General features: G+C 39.8%; 1 protein-coding gene across 1 annotated transcript in view; it reads left to right on the plus strand.

The window, feature by feature from the left end:
* LOC137435322 (coagulation factor X-like) overlaps positions 1-20452 on the plus strand; it is a 90642-nt gene that overhangs the window by 43826 nt on the left and 26364 nt on the right. Inside the window, exons 6-8 of the mRNA XM_068129009.2 lie at positions 2269-2894; positions 3686-3800; positions 9214-9464. Of these exons, the coding sequence (XP_067985110.2) occupies positions 2269-2894; positions 3686-3800; positions 9214-9464 (992 nt within the window). The remainder of the gene's footprint in view (positions 1-2268; positions 2895-3685; positions 3801-9213; positions 9465-20452) is intronic.

Here is a 20452-nt window from a genome sequence, read left to right on the forward strand (position 1 = left end):
ATAGGTGGACCTAAACCACCAACTATAGTTTATTCAATGTGACCTGTAGGCGAGTGACAAACACAGTCAAACAGACAGAATAATGAAAAATCACTCATAGAGCGACACTTGGCAAAAGAGAACAAAGTAGAATGGCACTCAGTAGAGCATCCTTATGACCTCAAAAATAATTAGTGGTCGAATTCAGTTAGCTGATATGAAAATCACCTTCAAATTTTAAGTTAATCGGATGAAAATTGACAATTTTAGAAATTTGGCCTATGTTGACCTTTGGCCTATGTTGACCTTTTGGCCTATCCTGATCTCAAAAATAGTTGGTGGATGAATTCAGTTAACGGATGTGAAAATCCTTGTCAAATTTCAAGTCAATCGGATGAAAATTAAGGATTTTAGAAATTTGAAAATAGTGGTTGACCTTAGGCCTATGTTGAACTTGTGGCCTATGTTGATCTCAAAAGTAGATGGTGGTTGAATTTACTGATATGAAAATCCTATTCAAATGTCGTCAATTAGATGAAAATTGGGGATTTTAGAAATTTGAAAAGGTTGTTGACCTTTTGATCTATGTTGACCTTTTGGCCGACGTTGATATGAAAAATAGTTGGTGGTTGAATTCAGTTCCATGATATGTAAATCCGATTCAAATTTCAAGTCAATCGGATGAAAATTGAGGATTTTAGAAGTTTGGAAAAAGTGGTTGACCTTTGGCCTATGTTAACCGTATGACCTATGTTGACCTCAAAAATAGTTCGTTGTTGAATTCAGTTCGCTGATATGTTCATCCTATTTAAATTTCAAGTCAATCGGATGAAAATTGAGGATTTGAGATTTGAAAATGGTTGTTGACCTTTTGGCCTATGTTGACCTTTTGGCCTATGTTGACCTTTTGGCCTATGTTGACCTTTAGGCCTATGTTTATCTCCAAAATAGTTGGTGGTTGAATTCAGTTCGCTGATATGTTCATCCTATTTAAATTTCAAGTCAATCGGATGAAAATTGAGGATTTGAGATTTGAAAATGGTTGTTGACCTTTTGGCCTATGTTGACCTTTTGGCCTATGTTGACCTTTAGGCCTATGTTTATCTCCAAAATAGTTGGTGGTTGAATTCAGTTAGCTGATATGAAAATCCTATTCAAATTTCAAGTCAATCAGATGAAAATTGGGGATTTTAAAAATTTGAAAAAAACTGGTTGACCTTTGGCCTACATGGACCTTTTGACCTCAAACATATATACGATTTAGTCGGACCACGAATTCTACTATTTGGTGAAATTTCGTGAAGATCGGTTTCAAATTGTGGCCTGTAGGCAAGTATAAGTGAGGGGACACACAAACACACACACAACATATTTGTCCAAGTGATCAACATACTCGTCCAAAAAATGTTTTGCCAAGTAACAAACACAACCGCCCAATATACTTGAAAAATCTTCGATTTTTGCAAGTAGCAAACAGACAGACACGTCTGTTTTTATAATAATGTAGATTGCTAAAGGTACACAGTCCAACAACGTCTTTGGTGATAATCTCAGCAGAAAAGTACAACGGCACTCAGTAGAGAGCATCCCTCCACCAGGCTGAAAAGTTTATGTTTTGTATCCACTGATAGGCCAGATCTGCATCTGGACCGAAACCCAAAATCTAAATCGAATTGCCTCGTTCTCGTCACCTACCCGAGCCCGTCTCATCCACCAAGTTTTCATAACACGTCAATAACTTTTTGAGATATTGGACTTCAGTGCCTTTTAAGTATTTTTCTCATTTTCACCTTCCAGTTTTGGTCCATCTTTTGGGGGGGTTTTTTTTTTTTGGCCCAATCTCTCAATGGTAAAATTAAACAAAAAAAATTCTCGTATCTGGATCTTCACCAAAATCTAATCGATTTGTCCGTGTCAAACCTGCAACATGTCCGCCAAATTGAATCCAAATCCATTCATAGCTTTTTGAGATATCCTGCTCACAGACAAACAGGGGTGAAGCCACAAACTTTCTCCTGCTTCTTAAAGTTTTGGAGCTTTGTGATTATAAATTTCACAATTTATTTAATTTACATTGTTTTGTTGTATGTTTAAAGGTTCTTTGGTAAGTATGTGGCCTAACATAGGAATAGAGGGCTTAAAAGGATGATTGTTTCGTTAAAAGGTTTAAATTTCTTGTAAAATGTCGGCGTATAAACCAACACATCTTCATCAATGTTAGTCCTTGACCTTTTATGGCAAGCCCCAGACCTGATGATCACCTCTCGTATCATTACTCTCTCCTTCCAGTTGAGTTTCCTTGTGGACGAATTCAGGTGGTCACCAGGCGATCTTTCTGGGATGATGACATTCCTGCTGAAGAGGATTCTGATATCCATGCCATTGATCCACCCACAACTCAGCAAACGTCGCCATCATCTTTTTCAAGATCCAATTCTTCAGACCAGACAACAACAAATGTTTCGTCTACACAGTCTCATACGATGTCCCAAGAGGAAAATGTGAACTTCACTGAACAGAATTCAGACGTTGTGCAGCCATCATCATCATCATCATATTCTCAAACTGCTGTTCCTTCTCCATCTTATCAACCTGCTGTCCCTCCTCCATTTTCTCAACCTGTTGTCCCTCCTCCATTTTCTCAACCTGCTGTCCCTCCTCCATTTTCTCAACCTGTTGTCCCTCCTCCATTTTCTCAACCTGCTGTCCCTCCTCCATTTTCTCAACCTGCTGTCCCTCCTCCATCTTCTCAACCTGCTGTCCCTCCTCCATCTTCTCAACCTGCTATTCCTCATCCTTCACACCCTCCAAAAGTCATCCCTTCATCTTCACTACCCTCCATTCGCAGGGAAATTGACTTAGACCAACGCATCATTGGAGGAAATATTTGTCCAAAGGGAGAATGTCCATGGCAGGTGAGACAGTATTCAGTTTCCATCCATAGCTGCAGCACACACACCTTAATCCCTGAGGCAGCAATTCCCTCCGAATACAGTAAATGGCTTATTACCAACAGTGTGTGTCAAGGTAAATTCGTTTTCCTGTGAATGTACCTAGAAAACATGAAAAGCATTTATGGCTCAACTTTTCATCACATCAGTGACCTCATTTGACTCAAAACATTTTTTTGAGATATGAATCATATTTTTTCCTCTTTTGAGAACAAAACGTTATCAGACATTCTGTAATTCATTTTAAAATCAGAAAAGATTTTGCTGAAATTCACGAGTCAGAGTTAAAGAAAAAAAAAGAAAAAAAAAAGTAAATGAATCTTCAAAAAGCTATTGAGAAGGAACCATCTATTTATTATGTACGCATTGAGCGGACGCCAGTGGGCATCGAAGTTTAGAAGATAGAAATTGAGAAAAGGAAGAAAATGCAGAATGATAGAAAGACAAAGTAGGCCAAAAGACTAGGATAGAAAGACAAAGAAAGACTGGAAAAAATTTTTGCCGAGGTAGCACAGAGGCACATTGGCATGATAAACTGATAACATGATTACCGGTACATTGCTGTTACAACCTGAAACGAAAATCGTTTTAAACTTCGAATTACTTTCTTTAATGTATAGGGGAATAAAGTACAGATAACCTTGAATTAGCCAACTTGATCACACAAAGACAGCTGGACCAAGCAAGTTTACGGACGACGAGACACAAGCACCTGAGCCCGGATGTGTGGAGTCCACGTGCCATATGTTGCACAGGTGATGTTGTTGAACTCTGAGTCCAAGCTGGTGTGTGGTGGAACTCTCATCAACCCACTGTGGGTGGTCACAGCCGCCCACTGTAAGCCCTTCAATCCCATCTTCGCGGTTCTCGGTAAGTCCGCATGCCAACTGCGCTCTCGCTGCTTTGAGGAATCTGGTGGTAAATTTGCAAATGATTCTGGTGGCAAACCCAGTGACTCGTATCTCATAATCTCCTTTTGATGCACCTCATTTAGTATTCGACCATTCTCACACATTTGGCATTATTGTTCCGTCAACAAATAGTAATATTGAGGAAAAGGCCATCTAGCACATCCGATGCAACTTACACCTTCATTACAGAATTTGTAAATGAGAGTACATCTCTTCCCCCTCTCACCTTCCTTGCAGCTTCCCCCTTCCCTCTCCCCACCTCGTGCCACCTGTTGACTTGATCCACCAATCTGGCTTACCTTGTTGCTTGAAATAGAATCGACATATTCATCTCAGCTTCTGCCTCGTGCTACTTTGATATCATTTGACTCACACAAAGCATAATTTATCAGAAAAGCTCAACAATATGCTCTGGTCATCATCATTCGTTTAGTTTTGTTGCTCAGGGCAGCAATCAAGCATTTGGGATCAACCTTGCAGATAAATTCGAAACAAGGGACAACATATAAATGGAATAACCTTGGTTATCAACATCATGAGGATCTTAACCCTTGGATGCAATGATTGGGCCTCAGAGGCCCACAAGGTTTTTTTTTGTTGCAAAAACTATGCTGTACAATTTTTTTTTTTGGAATGAGCCTTATTTTCACAGACTTTCATGTTGTTACACAAAATGCATTGACATAAATAAATAAAAAATTTCATTCAGGCTCGTGGGAAAATCTTCATTCTTCACTGATAACCCGAAAATCCGACACAAATGCAGGCCTGGGGCCTTCGAGGCCCCACATAAATGTTGTACAAATGAAGTTATATCATTATTTTCTTGATATAAGCCTCATTATATGCTCCGACAACTTGGTTACAAATAATTCAGTGACAAAAATATGAAAATTAAAAAACTTTACACGAATACATTAGTGGGGCCTCTGAGGCCCAATGGGTGCATTGGTGTAGGATTTTTGACAGTTGTGGACATATACATTCTAAATAAAAGGATTAGTGAATCATAATTTTTTTACCAAATACTCCTCCGTGAGCCTCAACTTTTTAGAGAGAAAAAAAGTTGAAACAAGTACAGATACATTCAAAGTACACTGCCCCCATGCCAAATAATTAAATATCCTACAGCGTGGCATTGCCGGGGCGCCTCTGGCGCCCGGCAATACCGCAGTGTAGCTCACAGAAACTGCATTGGGAGGCAGAGGTGTACAATAATTGATTGATTAATTGTGTAATTAAAATCAATAAAAGATTATCACAAAATATTTTCTTAATCAATTGGCTAATAGCATGACTAAACCACTCGTGCTTCATCCGAAGATGCATCTTTTAGAAATTTAATTAAATAAGTCATTAATAAAAAATTAAATAATGAATTGATTAATCAATAAATAATTAATCGATTAAATGATTAATCAATAAATCAAAAATATCCTTGATAGCCATATCACTTGGCCACTGTCATGTCCAAATATTAGCTTCCCAGCTCAAAAGGTGCCTGAGATATTGGCCAAATGAGAAAGAAAATAAATAAATGATTAATAATGAAAATAAACAAATAATAATCATTAAAAAATTAAATTATTAATCAATTTGGTCGCAGAACACAAAAACCACCACCATTTCATCAGAATCTGTAACTTAAAAAAAAAAAAATTAGTCATTAATCGAATAATTAAATAATTAATCGATTAATTCATTAAGTAATAAATCAAAAATAGCCTTTGCAGCCAAATCACCTGGTCATTGGCATGTCCAAATATCAGCTTCCTAACTCAAAAGGTGCCTGAGTTAATGGTCAGAAGAGAAAGGAAATTTGATTAATTAAATAAGTACTTAATTAATCGCTAATAATTAAATAACTCCTCAATTAATTGATTAATTCAAAAAACAAAAAACATCATTTTTGACAAAGGACTTGCTCACTACTGTGCCGAAATTTCAGCTTCCTAGCTCAAAGGATGGCTGAGATATCGTCCGGACAAACAAACAAGAAAGAAAACAAACAAGTACAGATACATTCAAAGTACACCGCCCCCTTGCCAAATAATTAAATATCCCACAGCGCGGCATTGCCGGGGCACCTCCGGCGCCCGGCAATACCGCAGTGCAGCTCAGAGAGGCTGCATTGGGAGGGAGAGGTGCACACTAATTGATTGATTAATTGTATAATTAAAATCAATAAAAGATTATCACAAAATATTTTCTTAATCAATTGGCTAATAGCATAACTAAACCACTAGTGCTCCATCCGAAGATGTATCTTTTAGAAATTTAATTAAATAAGTCATTAATCAAAAATTAAATAATTAATTGATTAATCAACAAATAATTAATCGATTAATCAATAAATAATTAATCGATTAAATGATTAATCAATAAATCAAAAATATCCTTGATAGCCACATCACTTGGTCACTGTCATGTCCAAATATTAGCTTCCCAGCTCAAAAGGTGCCTGAGATATTGGCCAAATGAGAAAGAAAATAAATAAATGATTGATAATGAAAATAAATAAATAAATAATAATCATTAAAAAATCAAATTATTAATCAATTCGGTCACAGAACACATAGACCACCACCATTTCATCAGAATCTGCAACTGATTATTATTTATTTTTTAGTAATTAATCGAATAATTAAATAATTAATCGATTAATTGATTAATTGATTAATTAATAAATCAAAAATAGCCTTTGCAGCCAAATCACCTGGACATTGGCATGTCCAAATATTGGCTTCCCAGCTCAAAAGGTGCCTGAGATATTGGCCAAATGAGAAAGAAAATAAATAAATGATTAATAATGAAAATAAATAAATAATAATCATGAAAAAATTAAATTATTAATCAATTCGGTCACAGAACACATAAACCTCTTCACGAGCCTCGATTCAGTATACAAAAAAAAAACAAAAAAAAAACCACCACCATTTCATCAGAATCTGTAACTGGTTTTTTTTGTTTTTTTTTGTAATTAATCGAATAATTAAATAATTAATCGATTAATTGATTAATTGATTAATCAAAAAATCAAAAATATCCTTGATAGCCACATCACTTGGTCACTCATGTCCAAATATTAGCTTCCGAGCTCAAAAGGTGCCTGAGATATTGGCCAAATGAGAAAGAAAATAAATAAATGATTAATAATGAAAATAAATAAATAATAATCATAAAAAAATTTAATTATTAATCAATTCGGTCAGAGAACACATAAACCACCACCATCTCATCAGAATCTGTAACTTAATTTTTTTTTTAATTTTTAGTCATTAATCGAATAATTAAATAATTAATCGATTAATTGATTCATTGATTAATTAATAAATCAAAAATAGCCTTTGCAGTCAAATCACCTGGTCATTGGCATGTCCAAATATCAGCTTCCTAACTCAAAATGTGCCTGAGTTAATGGTCAGAAGAGAAATGAAATTTAATTATTTAAATAAGTACTTAATTAATCGCTAATAATTAAATAACTCCTTAATTAATTGATTATTCAAAAAACAAAAAATACTGTTTTTGAAAAAGGACTTACTCACTACTGTGCCGAAATTTCAGCTTCCTAGCTCAACGGATGGCTGAGATATCGCCCGGAAAAACAAACAAGAAAGCAAGAAAGCAAGAAAACAACGAGGGTGAAAACTGAGTACTCCCTTTCAGCGTGCGTCACTGCCGAGCCCCCTTGGGTGCCCGGCAATGACGTTTCGCAATGCCTGGAGATGACATAGGAAAGGTGCGGTGTACAAAAACAAGAAAACAACCAGAGTGAAAACTGAGTACTCCCTTTCAGCGTGCATCACTCCCGAGCCCCCTTCGGTGCCCGGCAATGACGTTTTGCAATGCCTGGAGATGGCGTACTGGCATGGGAAAGGAGCGGTGTACAACAAACAAACAAACAAGAAAACAACCAGAGTGAAAACTGAGTACTCCCTTTCAGCATGCGTCACTGCCGAGCCCCCTTCGGTGCCCAGCAATGACGATTTGCAATGCCTGGAGATGGCATAGGAAAGGTGCGGTGTACAACAAACAAACAAACAAACAAGAAAACAACCAGAGTGAAAACTGAGTACTCCCTTCCAGCGTGCGTCACTGCCGAGCCCCCTTCGGTGCCCAGCAATGACGATTTTCAATGCCTGGAGATGGCATAGGAAAGGTGCGGTGTACAACAAGTACAGATACATTCAAAGTACACCGCCCCCATGCCAAATAAATAAATATCCTACAGCACGGCATTGCCGGGGCGCCTCTGGCGCCCGGCAATACCACAGTGCAGCTCATAGAGGCTGCATTGGGAGGGAGAGGTGTACACTAATTGATTGATTAATTGTATAATTAAAATCAATAAAAGATTATCACAAAATATTTTCTTAATCAATTGGCTGATGGCATAACTAAACCACTAGTGCTTCATCCGAAGATGTATCTTTTAGAAATTTAATTAAATGAGTCATTAATAAAAAATTAAATAATTAATTGATTAATCAATAAATAATTAATCGATTAAATGATTAATCAATAAATCAAAAATTTCCTTGATAGCCACATCACTCGGACACTGTCATGTCCAAATATTAGCTTCCTAGCTCAAAAGGTGCCTGAGATATTGGCCAAATGAGAAAGAAAATAAATAAATGATTAATAATGAAAATAAATAAATAATAATCATGAAATAATTGAATTATTAATCAATTCGGTCAGAGAACACATAAACCACCACCATTTCATCAGAATCTGTAAGTAAAAAAAAAAATTTTTTTAGTCATTAATCAAATAATTAAATAATTAATCGATTAATTGATTAATTGATTCATTAATAAATCAAAAATAGCCTTTGCAGCCAAATCACCTGGTCATTGGCATGTACAAATATCAGCTTCCTAACTCAAAAGGTGCCTGAGTTAATGGTCGGAAGAGAAGGGAAATTTGATTAATTAAATAAGTACTTAATTAATCGCTAATAATTAAATAACTCCTCAATTAATTGATTAATCAAAAAACAAAAACTAGTGTTTTTGACAAAGGTCTTCCTCACTATTTTGCCGAAATTTCAGCTTCCCAGCTCAAAGGATGGCTGAGATATCGCCCGGACAAACAAACAAACAAGAAAACAAGAAAGAAAACAACCAGAGTGAAAACTGAGTCCTCCCTTTCAGCGTGTGTCACTGCCGAGCCCCCTTCAGTGCCCGGCAATGACGTTTTACATTCCCTGGAGATGGCATTGGAATGGAGCGGTGCACAAAAAACATGACACGAATACATCCGTTGGGCCTCCGAGGCCCAATGGCTGCGTTTATGTCGGATTTTTGATGCCTGCATCAAAGGGTTAAAGACATAATTTCACTGCACTGTATTTATCATCCCAGGTGAACACCACCGCCACATCGAGGAGGGCACGGAGCAGAAGATCCGCATCGGACAGACCGTGTGGCACAAACGTTACAACTCCCAGAATTATGACCGCGACATCGCACTGCTACGCCTCGCGTCTGCTGCCATTCTGAACCAGTATGTGATCCCAGCCTGCTTACCCACCTTGTCCCTCGCTCGGGATGTCCTCACTGGCGAGATGGCCACTGTTAGTGGCTGGGGCCGCACGGCGTATCGGGGACTCGAGGTACGTTGTCACTGATGTCTTTGGTAAATTTAACAAAAGTCAAATGGTAGTGGGGTCCACCTACTATACCCCCCCACCCCCCCACTTTTCTCAAGCCAACAAACACAACTAACCCCTACCTCCACTCTACCCCCTAATTTACTCTGCTGTCATGTAAGCACAGCTTTTACCATAAGCACGGTTTTGCATGTAAGCAATTTTACACGTAAGCATTGTTTCTGCCATAAACACGGCATTGTGTCATCATAACATATCTTAATTTGTCATCATGTCATGTCATCATGTCATGATGACAAGGTGGATCATCATGTCATCATGATGTCATCATGTCATCCGACAAACCAACATATCCACCAAACCAACACATCCACCAAACCAACACATGACCAAACCAAATTATCCACCAAACCAACACATGCACCAAACCAACACATGACCAAACCAAATTATCCACCAAACCAACACATCCACCAAACCAACTCATGCACCAAACCAAATTATCCACCAAACCAACAAATCCACCAAACCAACTCATGCACCAAACCAAATTATCCACCAAACCAACACATGCACCAAACCAAATTATGCACCAAACCAACACATCCACCAAGCCAACTCATGCACCAAACCAAATTATCCACCAAACCAACACATCCACCAAACCAACACATGACCAAACCAAATTATCCACCAAACCAACACATCCACCAAACCAACACATGACCAAACCAAATTATCCACCAAACCAACAAATCCACCAAACCAACTCATGCACCAAACGAAATTATCCACCAAACCAACACATGCACCAAACCAAATTATGCACCAAACCAACACATCCACCAAACCAACTCATGCACCAAACCAAATTATCCACCAAACCAACACATGCACCAAACCAAATTATCCACCAAACCAACACATCCGCCAAACCCACACATCCGCCAAAGCAACGCATGCACCAAACCAAATTATCCACCAAACCAACACATCCGACAAACCAACACATGACCAAACCAAATTATCCACCAAACCAACACATCCACCAAACCAACACATGACCAAACCAAATTATCCACCAAACCAACACATGACCAAACCAAATTATCCACCAAACCAACACATGACCAAACCAAATTATCCACCAAACCAACTCATGCACCAAACCAAATTATCCACCAAACCAACTCAGCCGTTAAACCAACACATCCACCAAAACAAATTTCATTGTTTCTGCCATAAATTTACTCCACTTGGGGCCTACACTATCCTTGAAAAGTTTGGTCACAATCAATTAAAGCGTTAAAATACATTACCCCCCTCCTGATTCTAACCCCCCTTAAATCACAAACTCTATAAAAGCAACATCTCCCCTCTCCCCCAATAACACTCTCAATGGGCCATCCATGATGTCTGCCAATTTTGGTGACCCGACAATATTCCGTTCTCAAGATACATCTATCTATAATTCCAGTAATCTCTGTACGTTTGTACGTCTGTACGTCTGTTTGTCTGTGACCGCTGTTTCTCGACAACCACGGGTCCGATATACTTTTAACTTGCCAGGTATATTGCTGGGGACCCGAGGATGTGCCTTTTCAAGGTTTCATATTAATCGGACAATTACTTACCGAGCTATGTCCAAAAAACGATTCAACCAATCAGAGAGCAGCGAACTATCGCGTGTGCCGAACGTGGCGGACACACTCTGCCTCGGATGGCACATTTGAGAGCGTATTCATTTATTTCACGTTTGCAAACTATGTTGGCGTTAAACTATGTTTTAAAACTAATAAAAACGAATTTGCGATTCATTCGCTTTCCTGCGCGTTTGTGCACGCGATGGCGATTTCTTTACCAAACTCCGAAAGCCGTTCGCTTTGGACCAAACCATTTCATGTAAATAGAGGGGGGGGATATAATTTTAGATATAGATATAGTACGGGCAATGCCCTAGTAAGATACAAAGGAACAAACAGCCAGACAAGCAGAAAAATGGAATGTGCCAATGAGGGCAGGTTCACATTGGTGAGCTTTGCCTGATGGGAAAGCAGGTAACCTTGAAATTTGCAGCCCAGGTTGGCTGGGGGGAGGCACAGAGTTTACAGACAGCTCTGGTGTACATGCCATTTGTCTTGTGCACAATATATTTGTCACTCTACTTGTTCTATTTTAAACATCAACTAACGAGGCAAAATTTGAGCTTCAAAGGATATTTTAGCTGCCATGGGCAAATTAGCCCATAATTACCTTGTCCTATTAAAATACAGGTAAATGATGAACTTTAGAGAATATGATGCCACCAACAGAACCTTCATCCCTCTTCAGTTAAGAGGATATACCAATCTTAGCTCCCCTCCAAACCTGGGTGCAGCGATTTTCTTCAATAGGTTAAACCATTGACCAACAAACACCTCCAAACTGGACTGGTCCTAACAAACATGATGAAACTATGAGACCTACTCTAAATAATTAGAACATATATATTTACATTATTTGAAACTTCCCTGCTTTTTTTCCACCCTGTAGAAATGGTATTCCCAGCGTGGAGGTTCGCTTGCCCGGATCCATGTGATCATGGCTCGGCTATCCTCGAATGTCACTCAATTCCGATAGACTCGGACAAAAAGCAGTCTTGGCCTACACCGTTTAAGATTTACTTTGAAAGGAATGTCCAGTGACCTTGTGTTGAAATGTTGTTGTTGTTTTTTTGCCAATTGAGCCTGAACAGTCTTGTAATTTCAGGGTAGAAGGGGTCATTTGGCCCAAATACCTATGCTTTGCATGCTTTGTCCCTAATTCATTTGCCATGCATAGACAATGGTTATTTAGCTCTGATACAAAACAAAGATTACCCACAAGTCCTGCCAATATCCCTCTACCTTCTCCCTCCAATGCTTCCAGGTACCTATCCAATTCCAATTTAAACTTATCTTCTGTTTCTGCTGCCACGACCTTTCCAGGTAGACCATTCCATGTATTCACTACTCTCTAGGTGAAAGACCCCTACCTTACTACCATCTTAACTCTCTTCTTCTTTACTCTCAAGGTCCTATCACTGTATCACTGTCAATGTGGCCCTGGTCCTATCACGGTCCACTGTGCTGAAGAACTCTGCTACATTTACTTTGTCTAAACCCTTCATTACGTTGACCATCTCCATCATATCCTCTCATAACCGCCTCCTTTCTAATGTCTAAAGCTCCATCTCCTTCCACCTGGAAACACTCCCTTTGGCCCCGAAATGATTCCTGGTGCTTCTTAAATGTAAAACATTCCTCCCTACATCATTCTTCCAGCCATTGGTTCACATCTGTCGCCCTTCTCAGAATTTCGTTTCCATTTCCTAATCTTGGGGGAATCCCAGTAAACACGACCTCGCAACCCTTTGCTTTCAGCCACGAACCCAATATCCTGTATCTACATTTCAAAACCTCCCAGGAAACTTTCCCGACATCATTTGCTCCTGGATGTACCGTACCACAACCAACTGTCTTCCTGCCGTTATCTGATACGATTCATTGAATCTTACTTCAATGTCCCTAACTCCTAATCCTTCAAAACGACACACAACTCCATGTCGACAATCCTTCCTGCAGAATAAAGAATCTACATAATTAATAGTTTAATCGCCCACAAAAAACGTCTATGAAACCTCATTCCTGCTTATGTCTATCGCTACCCCCTAACCACTGCCTCGCTCGCTACCCCCTAACCACTGCCTCGCTCGCTACCCCCTAACCACTGCCTGCCCGCGCTACCCCCTAACCACTGCCTGCCCTCGCTACCCCCTAACCACTGCCTGCCCTCGCTACCCCCTAACCACTGCCTCGCTCGCTACCCCCTAACCACTGCCTCGCTCGCTACCCCCTAACCACTGCCTGCCCGCGCTACCCCCTAACGACTGCCTGCCCGCGCTACCCCCTAACCACTGCCTGCCCTCGCTACCCCCTAACCACTGCCTGCCCTCGCTACCCCCTAACCACTGCCAACACTCGCTACTCCCTAACCACTGCCAACACTCGCTACACCCGAACCACTGCCTGCCCTCGCTACTCCCTAACCACTGCCAACACTTGCTACCCCCTAACCACTGCCAACACTCGCTACCCCCTAACCACTGACTGCCCTCGCTACTCCCTAACCACTGCCAACACTCGCTACCCCCTAACCACTGCCAACACTCGCTACCCCATAACCACTGCCAACACTCGCTACTCCCTAACCACTGCCAACACTCGCTACCCCATACCCACAGCCAACACTCACTACCCCCTAACCACTACCAACACTCGCTACCCCCGAACCACTGCCTGCCCTCGCTACTCCCTAACCACTGCCAATACTCGCTACCCCATACCCACTGCCAACACTCACTACCCCCTAACCACTACCAACACTCGCTACCCCCGAACCACTGCCAACATTCGCTACCCCCTAACCACTGCCAACACTCGCTATCCCCTAACCACTGCCAACACTCGCTACCCCCTAACCACTGCCAACACTCGCTACCCCCTAACCACTGCCAACACTCACTACCCCCTAACCACTGCCAACACTCGCTATCCCCTAACCACTGCCAACACTCAATACACCCTCACCACTGCCAACAATCAATACACCCTCACCACTGCCAACACTCAATACACCCTCACCACTGCCAACACTCAATACACCCTCACCACTGCCAACACTCAATACATCCTCACCACTGCCAACACTCAATACACCCTCACCACTGCCAACACTCGCTACATCTTCACCACTGCCTGCCATCGCTACCCCCTCACCACTGCCTGCCCTCGCTACCCCTCACCACTGCCAACACTCAATACACCCTCACCACTGCCTGTCCTCGCTACCCCTCACCACTGCCAACACTCGCTACACCCTCACCACTGCCTGCCATCGCTATACCCTCACCACTGCCAACACTGATGATTGGATGGAAAATGTGGCCGATGTTCCAAAAAGTCAGTTTTCTTTAGGCTTGGTTAGCACAGTGTTTCACAATTCAGGAATAAACACCATTATCAGAAATAAACGCCATTATCAGGAATAAATTAATTACGAATAACATGAGTAAAAAGCCCGTCACAAATGACGGGTTGGAACAGTTTATTCGACGGTGCAGCCTTGTGAGCGTGCCAAAGTGTGAAGCCTTGGCCGAGTGTCAGGTGTGCTTTTATCTTCTTTATTTATTAGACATCTTACGGATGTAAATGAACACTCGTTTTACTCTCCGTGCATTGCACATCACGTGCAGCAAATTTCACCTCTCTGCACTTTGTATTTACTAGGGCATTGCCCGTACTATATCTATATCTAAAATTATATCCCCCCCCTCTATTTACATGAAATGGTTTGGTCCAAAGCGAACGGCTTCCGGAGTTTGGTAAAGAAATCGCCATCGCGTGCACAAACGCGCAGGAAAGCGAATGAATCGCAAATTCGTTTTTATTAGTTTTAAAACATAGTTTAACGCCAACATAGTTTGCAAACGTGAAATAAATGAATACGCTCTCAAATGTGCCATCCGAGGCAGAGTGTGTCCGCCACGTTCGGCACACGCGATAGTTCGCTGCTCTCTGATTGGTTGAATCGTTTTTTGGACATAGCTCGGTAAGTAATTGTCCGATTAATATGAAACCTTGAAAAGGCACATCCTCGGGTCCCCAGCAATATACCTGGCAAGTTAAAAGTATATCGGACCCGTGGTTGTCGAGAAACAGCGGTCACAGACAAACAGACGTACAGACGTACAAACGTACAGAGATTACTGGAATTATAGATAGATTGTAGGTTTAAAAAACGCTTCTGTGCCCCGCCCTTGAGGCTCGGTTTGCAAGCCACCGTCTACATTTCCAATAGAAGAGACGTAATTACTCTTTTATGGAAAATGTTTTTCGAGTTTGTTTTATCCTCAAAAATTGAAGATTTTCAAAAAATGAAGAAGATAAATTGAAGGGGTATCGAGTGAACAGACATTCGTGTTAAAAGATTGGTCTTAGACATCTGTACAAACACACAAACTGACATCGTGTTTTATTTTGGAGATTATTATTTTGCCATTATCATCGGATGGGATTGACCGATAAATTTGCGGTTATAATAATTTTGAATAAAAAACAAACTCGGATGATATAGAGGTTGGAGTCAGGATTGGAGGAAGACGTGTCAACAATTTAAGGAATGCTGACGATACCATTCTTTTGACAGAAAGTAGACGGAACTGCTGCAGACAGTGAAGAAAGAAAGCGAAAAATCTGGTCTTTATTTCAACCTAAAAAAACCCAAAAATTATTGTCAACCGACAAGATTGACGTGTTCAGATTGGGAGAGTTAGGGTTAGGGTTAGGGTTAGGAGGTTAGGTTAGAGTGGTAAGTTCCATCTTCCTGGTTTTAAGATTAAGTGGAGAATGTGCAGGATAAATTCATGGAGATTAACATTTGGGAGAACAGCAATGTCAGTATTCACAAAATCTGGTAAGCCAAGAGGAGGTTAGTGTTTGCACTTGCAATGTATTGATGTGAGTCATGGACAGTGAAAAAGGAAGAAAGGAAGAATATTGGTACAGTTTTGAAATGTTGTGTTGGAGACGAATGCGAAATATTTTATGGACTGCAACATTAAGTAGAACGGCACTAGGTAGAGAGCAAACCTCTGCTAGGCTGAACAGTTTACATTTTGTATCCCACTGATAGAATAACATAATCATTGTGGCCGAGCTAACGGCCTACCTAGAGGCCTGGCAAGTCAATATACAGCATGGATCCGTTAGTCTGTGATGGACGGGATAAGCATAGAATGCCCCAAGGCAATAATTTTTATTTCCTGTAATTATCTATCACTATCGTAATTATCACCTACTAGGGCATTGCCCGTACTATATCTATATCTAAAATTATATCCCCCCCCTCTATTTACATGAAATGGTTTGGTCCAAAGCGAACGGCTTGCGAGTACGGTGACAATCCCCCCCCCCTCTATTTACATGCAATGGTTTGGTCCAAAGCGAACGGCTTCCGGAGTTTGGTAAAGAAATCGCCATCGCGTGCACAAACGCGCAGGAAAGCGAATGAATCGCAAATTCGGTTTTATTAGTTTTAAAACATAGTTTAACGCCAACATAGTTTGCAAACGTGAAATAAATGAATACGCTCTCAAATGTGCCATCCGAGGCAGAGTGTGTCCTCCACGTTCGGCACACGCGATCGTTCGCTGCTCTCTGATTGGTTGAATCGTTTTTTGGACATAGCTCGGTAAGTAATTGTCCGATTAATATGAAACCTTGAAAAGGCACATCCTCGGGTCCCCAGCAATATACCTGGCAAGTTAAAAGTATATCGGACCCGTGGTTGTCGAGAAACAGCGGTCACAGACAAACAAACGTACAGACAGACAGAGATTACTGGAATTATAGATAGATACCTGTACCAAGCATTATCAAGAATTATTATCACCTGCATTAATTTAATTATCTAATATAATTATCAAATAATAATATCTAATATAAATATCTAATAAATAATAATCTAATATAATATCTAATAATATTATCTAATATAATTATAATATAATTATCTAATAATATAATTATCTAATATAATTATCTAATATAAATATCTAATAAATAATAATCTAATATAATATCTAATAATATTATCTAATATAATTATAATATAATTATCTAATAATATAATTATCTAATATAATTATCTAATATAATTATCTAATATAAATATCTAATATAAATATCTAATAAATAATAATCTAATATAATTATCTAATAATAATATCTAATATAAATATCTAATAAATATCTAATAAATAATAATCTAATATAATATCTAATAAATAATAATCTAATATAATTATCTTATAATAATATCTCATATAAATTTATAAAAAATATCTAATAAATAATAATCGAATATAATATCTAATAATATTATCTAATATAATTATAATATGATTAATATAATTATCAAACAATATAATTATCTAATATTATTAATTTAATATATTATAATTAATGTACGAATTATCACCTGCACCTGTATCATTGTACAGTATTGTACCTGTAATTATCTATATATTAATTATCTATTATCTATACCAGTGAGATACCCGTGCTACGCATATCGACCTATCGGCTACGCATGGGTGGGAGGCCGGAAGCAAACAGGCAATGCAGATGCGGCGAATGCTAAAGCATGAAACCAATAAATTCCACATTCCTATAGCACCCTCAGTCGCACATCAGACATGGACAGCAAGTTCGTGAAGGACTTCCATGAAAAACGTACCCGTTCCAAACAAACGGGTACGTTCACGTATAGAAACATCGTTTGTGGGACCGTGGTGAATCTGCATATGGCAATCCGCGAAGTTCACGTTTAGAAAGTAGAAACCATCACGGCATGTCTCATTCGCTTGAACTCGATATCTCTTTTTTCATTGCAAACAACATAACTCTAATCACAAATTAATCACAAAATAAACTTTTAACAACATTGTTAATGTTTTCTTAATTGTAAAAACTACCAAGTCAACAGTTAAAGGGATTTTGAGCCAATAGGTGTTACGGCCTTGGCAAGATCGATGGAGACAGCGAACTGTTAGCGTATACACCGCCCAAATAGCTATGTGGAATTCTCTCATGTAGAGATTAAACTCACATCGTTTGAACTTTGGCCGAGGTCATTATTTACTTTTAATGATTTTTATATATGAATCAAAAGGAAGATAATTGGTTTTGGGTCGTCCTTTCCATATATCTCGTGGGATTGTTAGTTGGAGAGACGACCGTGATGGCGGGGAGGCGGTTGGCATTCTCTCAAGCTGGGATTAAACCTATGTCCTTATAAAAAGTCTTTGTCCGAGGTCACCGAGTCCGATCGGTGCAGCTGTGCAGCGATTGGTGCAGCCGTTTGTGGGGTACCCGGGAAAACAACGTCATGCGCGAGTCCAAACCTGAAAATGCTGGAGGCCAAAGCTGAAATTGGAAAAACAATATAGCCTATTTTACTCCAGGAGATCCCAGAATTACCCACCCAAAATATCGTTGCGATCGGTTCAGCCGTTTTTGCGGTACCTTCGAACGGACGGACAGATGGACGGACAGACAGACAGACGGACGGACGGACATTTGGTGAATTATAGTAAGATACATTATCGTGTGTCCCACGATAAGCTCTTCTTCACCTTAACACGGAGTTCATCCAAGGCGGAAAACCCCCTTGGGGAGGGGGACAAATTAAGTAGCTACAACCTCCATCATGCGACCTCCTTGTCCCACTGGAAAGATTGATCGATATTGGATAAGTAATAATGGAATGTATCATGGTCAGACAGACAGACACAGACACCCAATTGCGTATTTTAGGACAATAATTATAGTATTGAAGATCATTGGAATTACTTTCTAATAAACAACTCACTACACGAGCCTCGATTTAGTACCGTATACAAAAAACCTTCTTCATAATTAATGTCTCCTTCAAATATGAGGCTGGCAATTTGTACAACCCGTCTAAAGTTTCACCATAAGGAAAGGACGCGTATGTAGGTTTGGGTTCTCATGATGTAGGGCCTGACTTGTCTGATTGTGAGTCATTTCTGAGTCATCTATCTATAATTCCAGTAATCTCTGTGTGTGTGTGTGTGTGTGTGTGTGTGTGTGTGTGTGTGTGTATGTGTGTATGTCTGTGTGTTTGTCTGTGACCGCTGTTTCTCGACAACCACGGGTCCGATATACTTGAAACTTGCCAGGTATATTGCTGGGGACCCGAGGATGTGCCTTTTCAAGGTTTCATATTAATCGGACAAGTAGTTACCGAGCTATGTCCAAAAAACGATTCAACCAATCAGAGAGCAGCGAGTTATCATGTGTGCCGAACGTGCCGAACAGACTCTGCCTCGGACGGCACATTTGAGAGCGTATTCATTTATTTCACGTTGGCAAACTATGTTGGCGTTAAACTATGTTTTAAAACTAATTAAAACTAATTTGCGATTCTTTCGCTTTCCTGCGCGTTTGTGCACGCTATGGCGATTTCTTTACCAAACTCCGCAAGCCGTTCGCTTTGGACCAAACCATTTCATGTAAATAGAGGGGGGGGGGATTGTCACCGTACTCGCAAGCCGTTCGCTTTGGACCAAACCATTCCATGTAAATAGAGGGGGGGGGGATTGTCACCGTACTCGCAAGCCGTTCGCTTTGGACCAAACCATTTCATGTAAATAGAGGGGGGGGATATAATTTTAGATATATATATAGTACGGGCATGCCCTAGTTTATTTAATCACGCGTGGAGAATGAATATCATGTACGACTCAAAGATGTTATCTTCTGCAAAGACCAAATATAATTCCGAGTAGGAGACCAACTTGTCTTCTTGATGCAAAGCTGGTGATATTTTCTCATCGCTCCTCCTGAATAACCATGATTTGGTTCAACCAACGTCAAACTTTTAACAGATATTTCAGGAGAGGCCTGTTTATTAGACTTGGAATCTTGCCGCTCATGTAACCAGTGAATAACACCTTGAAGTCAGAAGTGTTCACACTCATATCGATTACAAAAATGAGACACAATATTGCAACAAATGTCTCCATTGCGGTTTTGTTGCATCCTTTATCTTCGCTCATTTAGGTTTGAGGCTTTTGAATACAATGTCAAAAACGATGACGATTCAAAACACTACTTCGCTGAAGTATAAGGGATGGAAGGATATTCTAGAGCAGTGGTTCCCAAACTTTTTGGCATTATGCTCCCCCCACCCCCCACCCCTTTGGTTTTCACCAAACCCTCGTGATTCTGCCCCCACCCAGCGTTTTTTAATTGAAATAAATGTTACTCCTTGTACTCGTATTTCTATTATTGTTCAATATCAACGAAGTCGTAATTATTTTATCCATGTGTCTGGTGCATATGGGGAAGATTGAAATATATGGAAAAAACTTAAATATTATTTTATTG

This window comes from Myxine glutinosa, chromosome 9 (assembly GCF_964187855.1).
Source record: "Myxine glutinosa chromosome 9, kmMyxGlut1.1, whole genome shotgun sequence".
NCBI lineage: Eukaryota > Metazoa > Chordata > Myxini > Myxiniformes > Myxinidae > Myxine > Myxine glutinosa.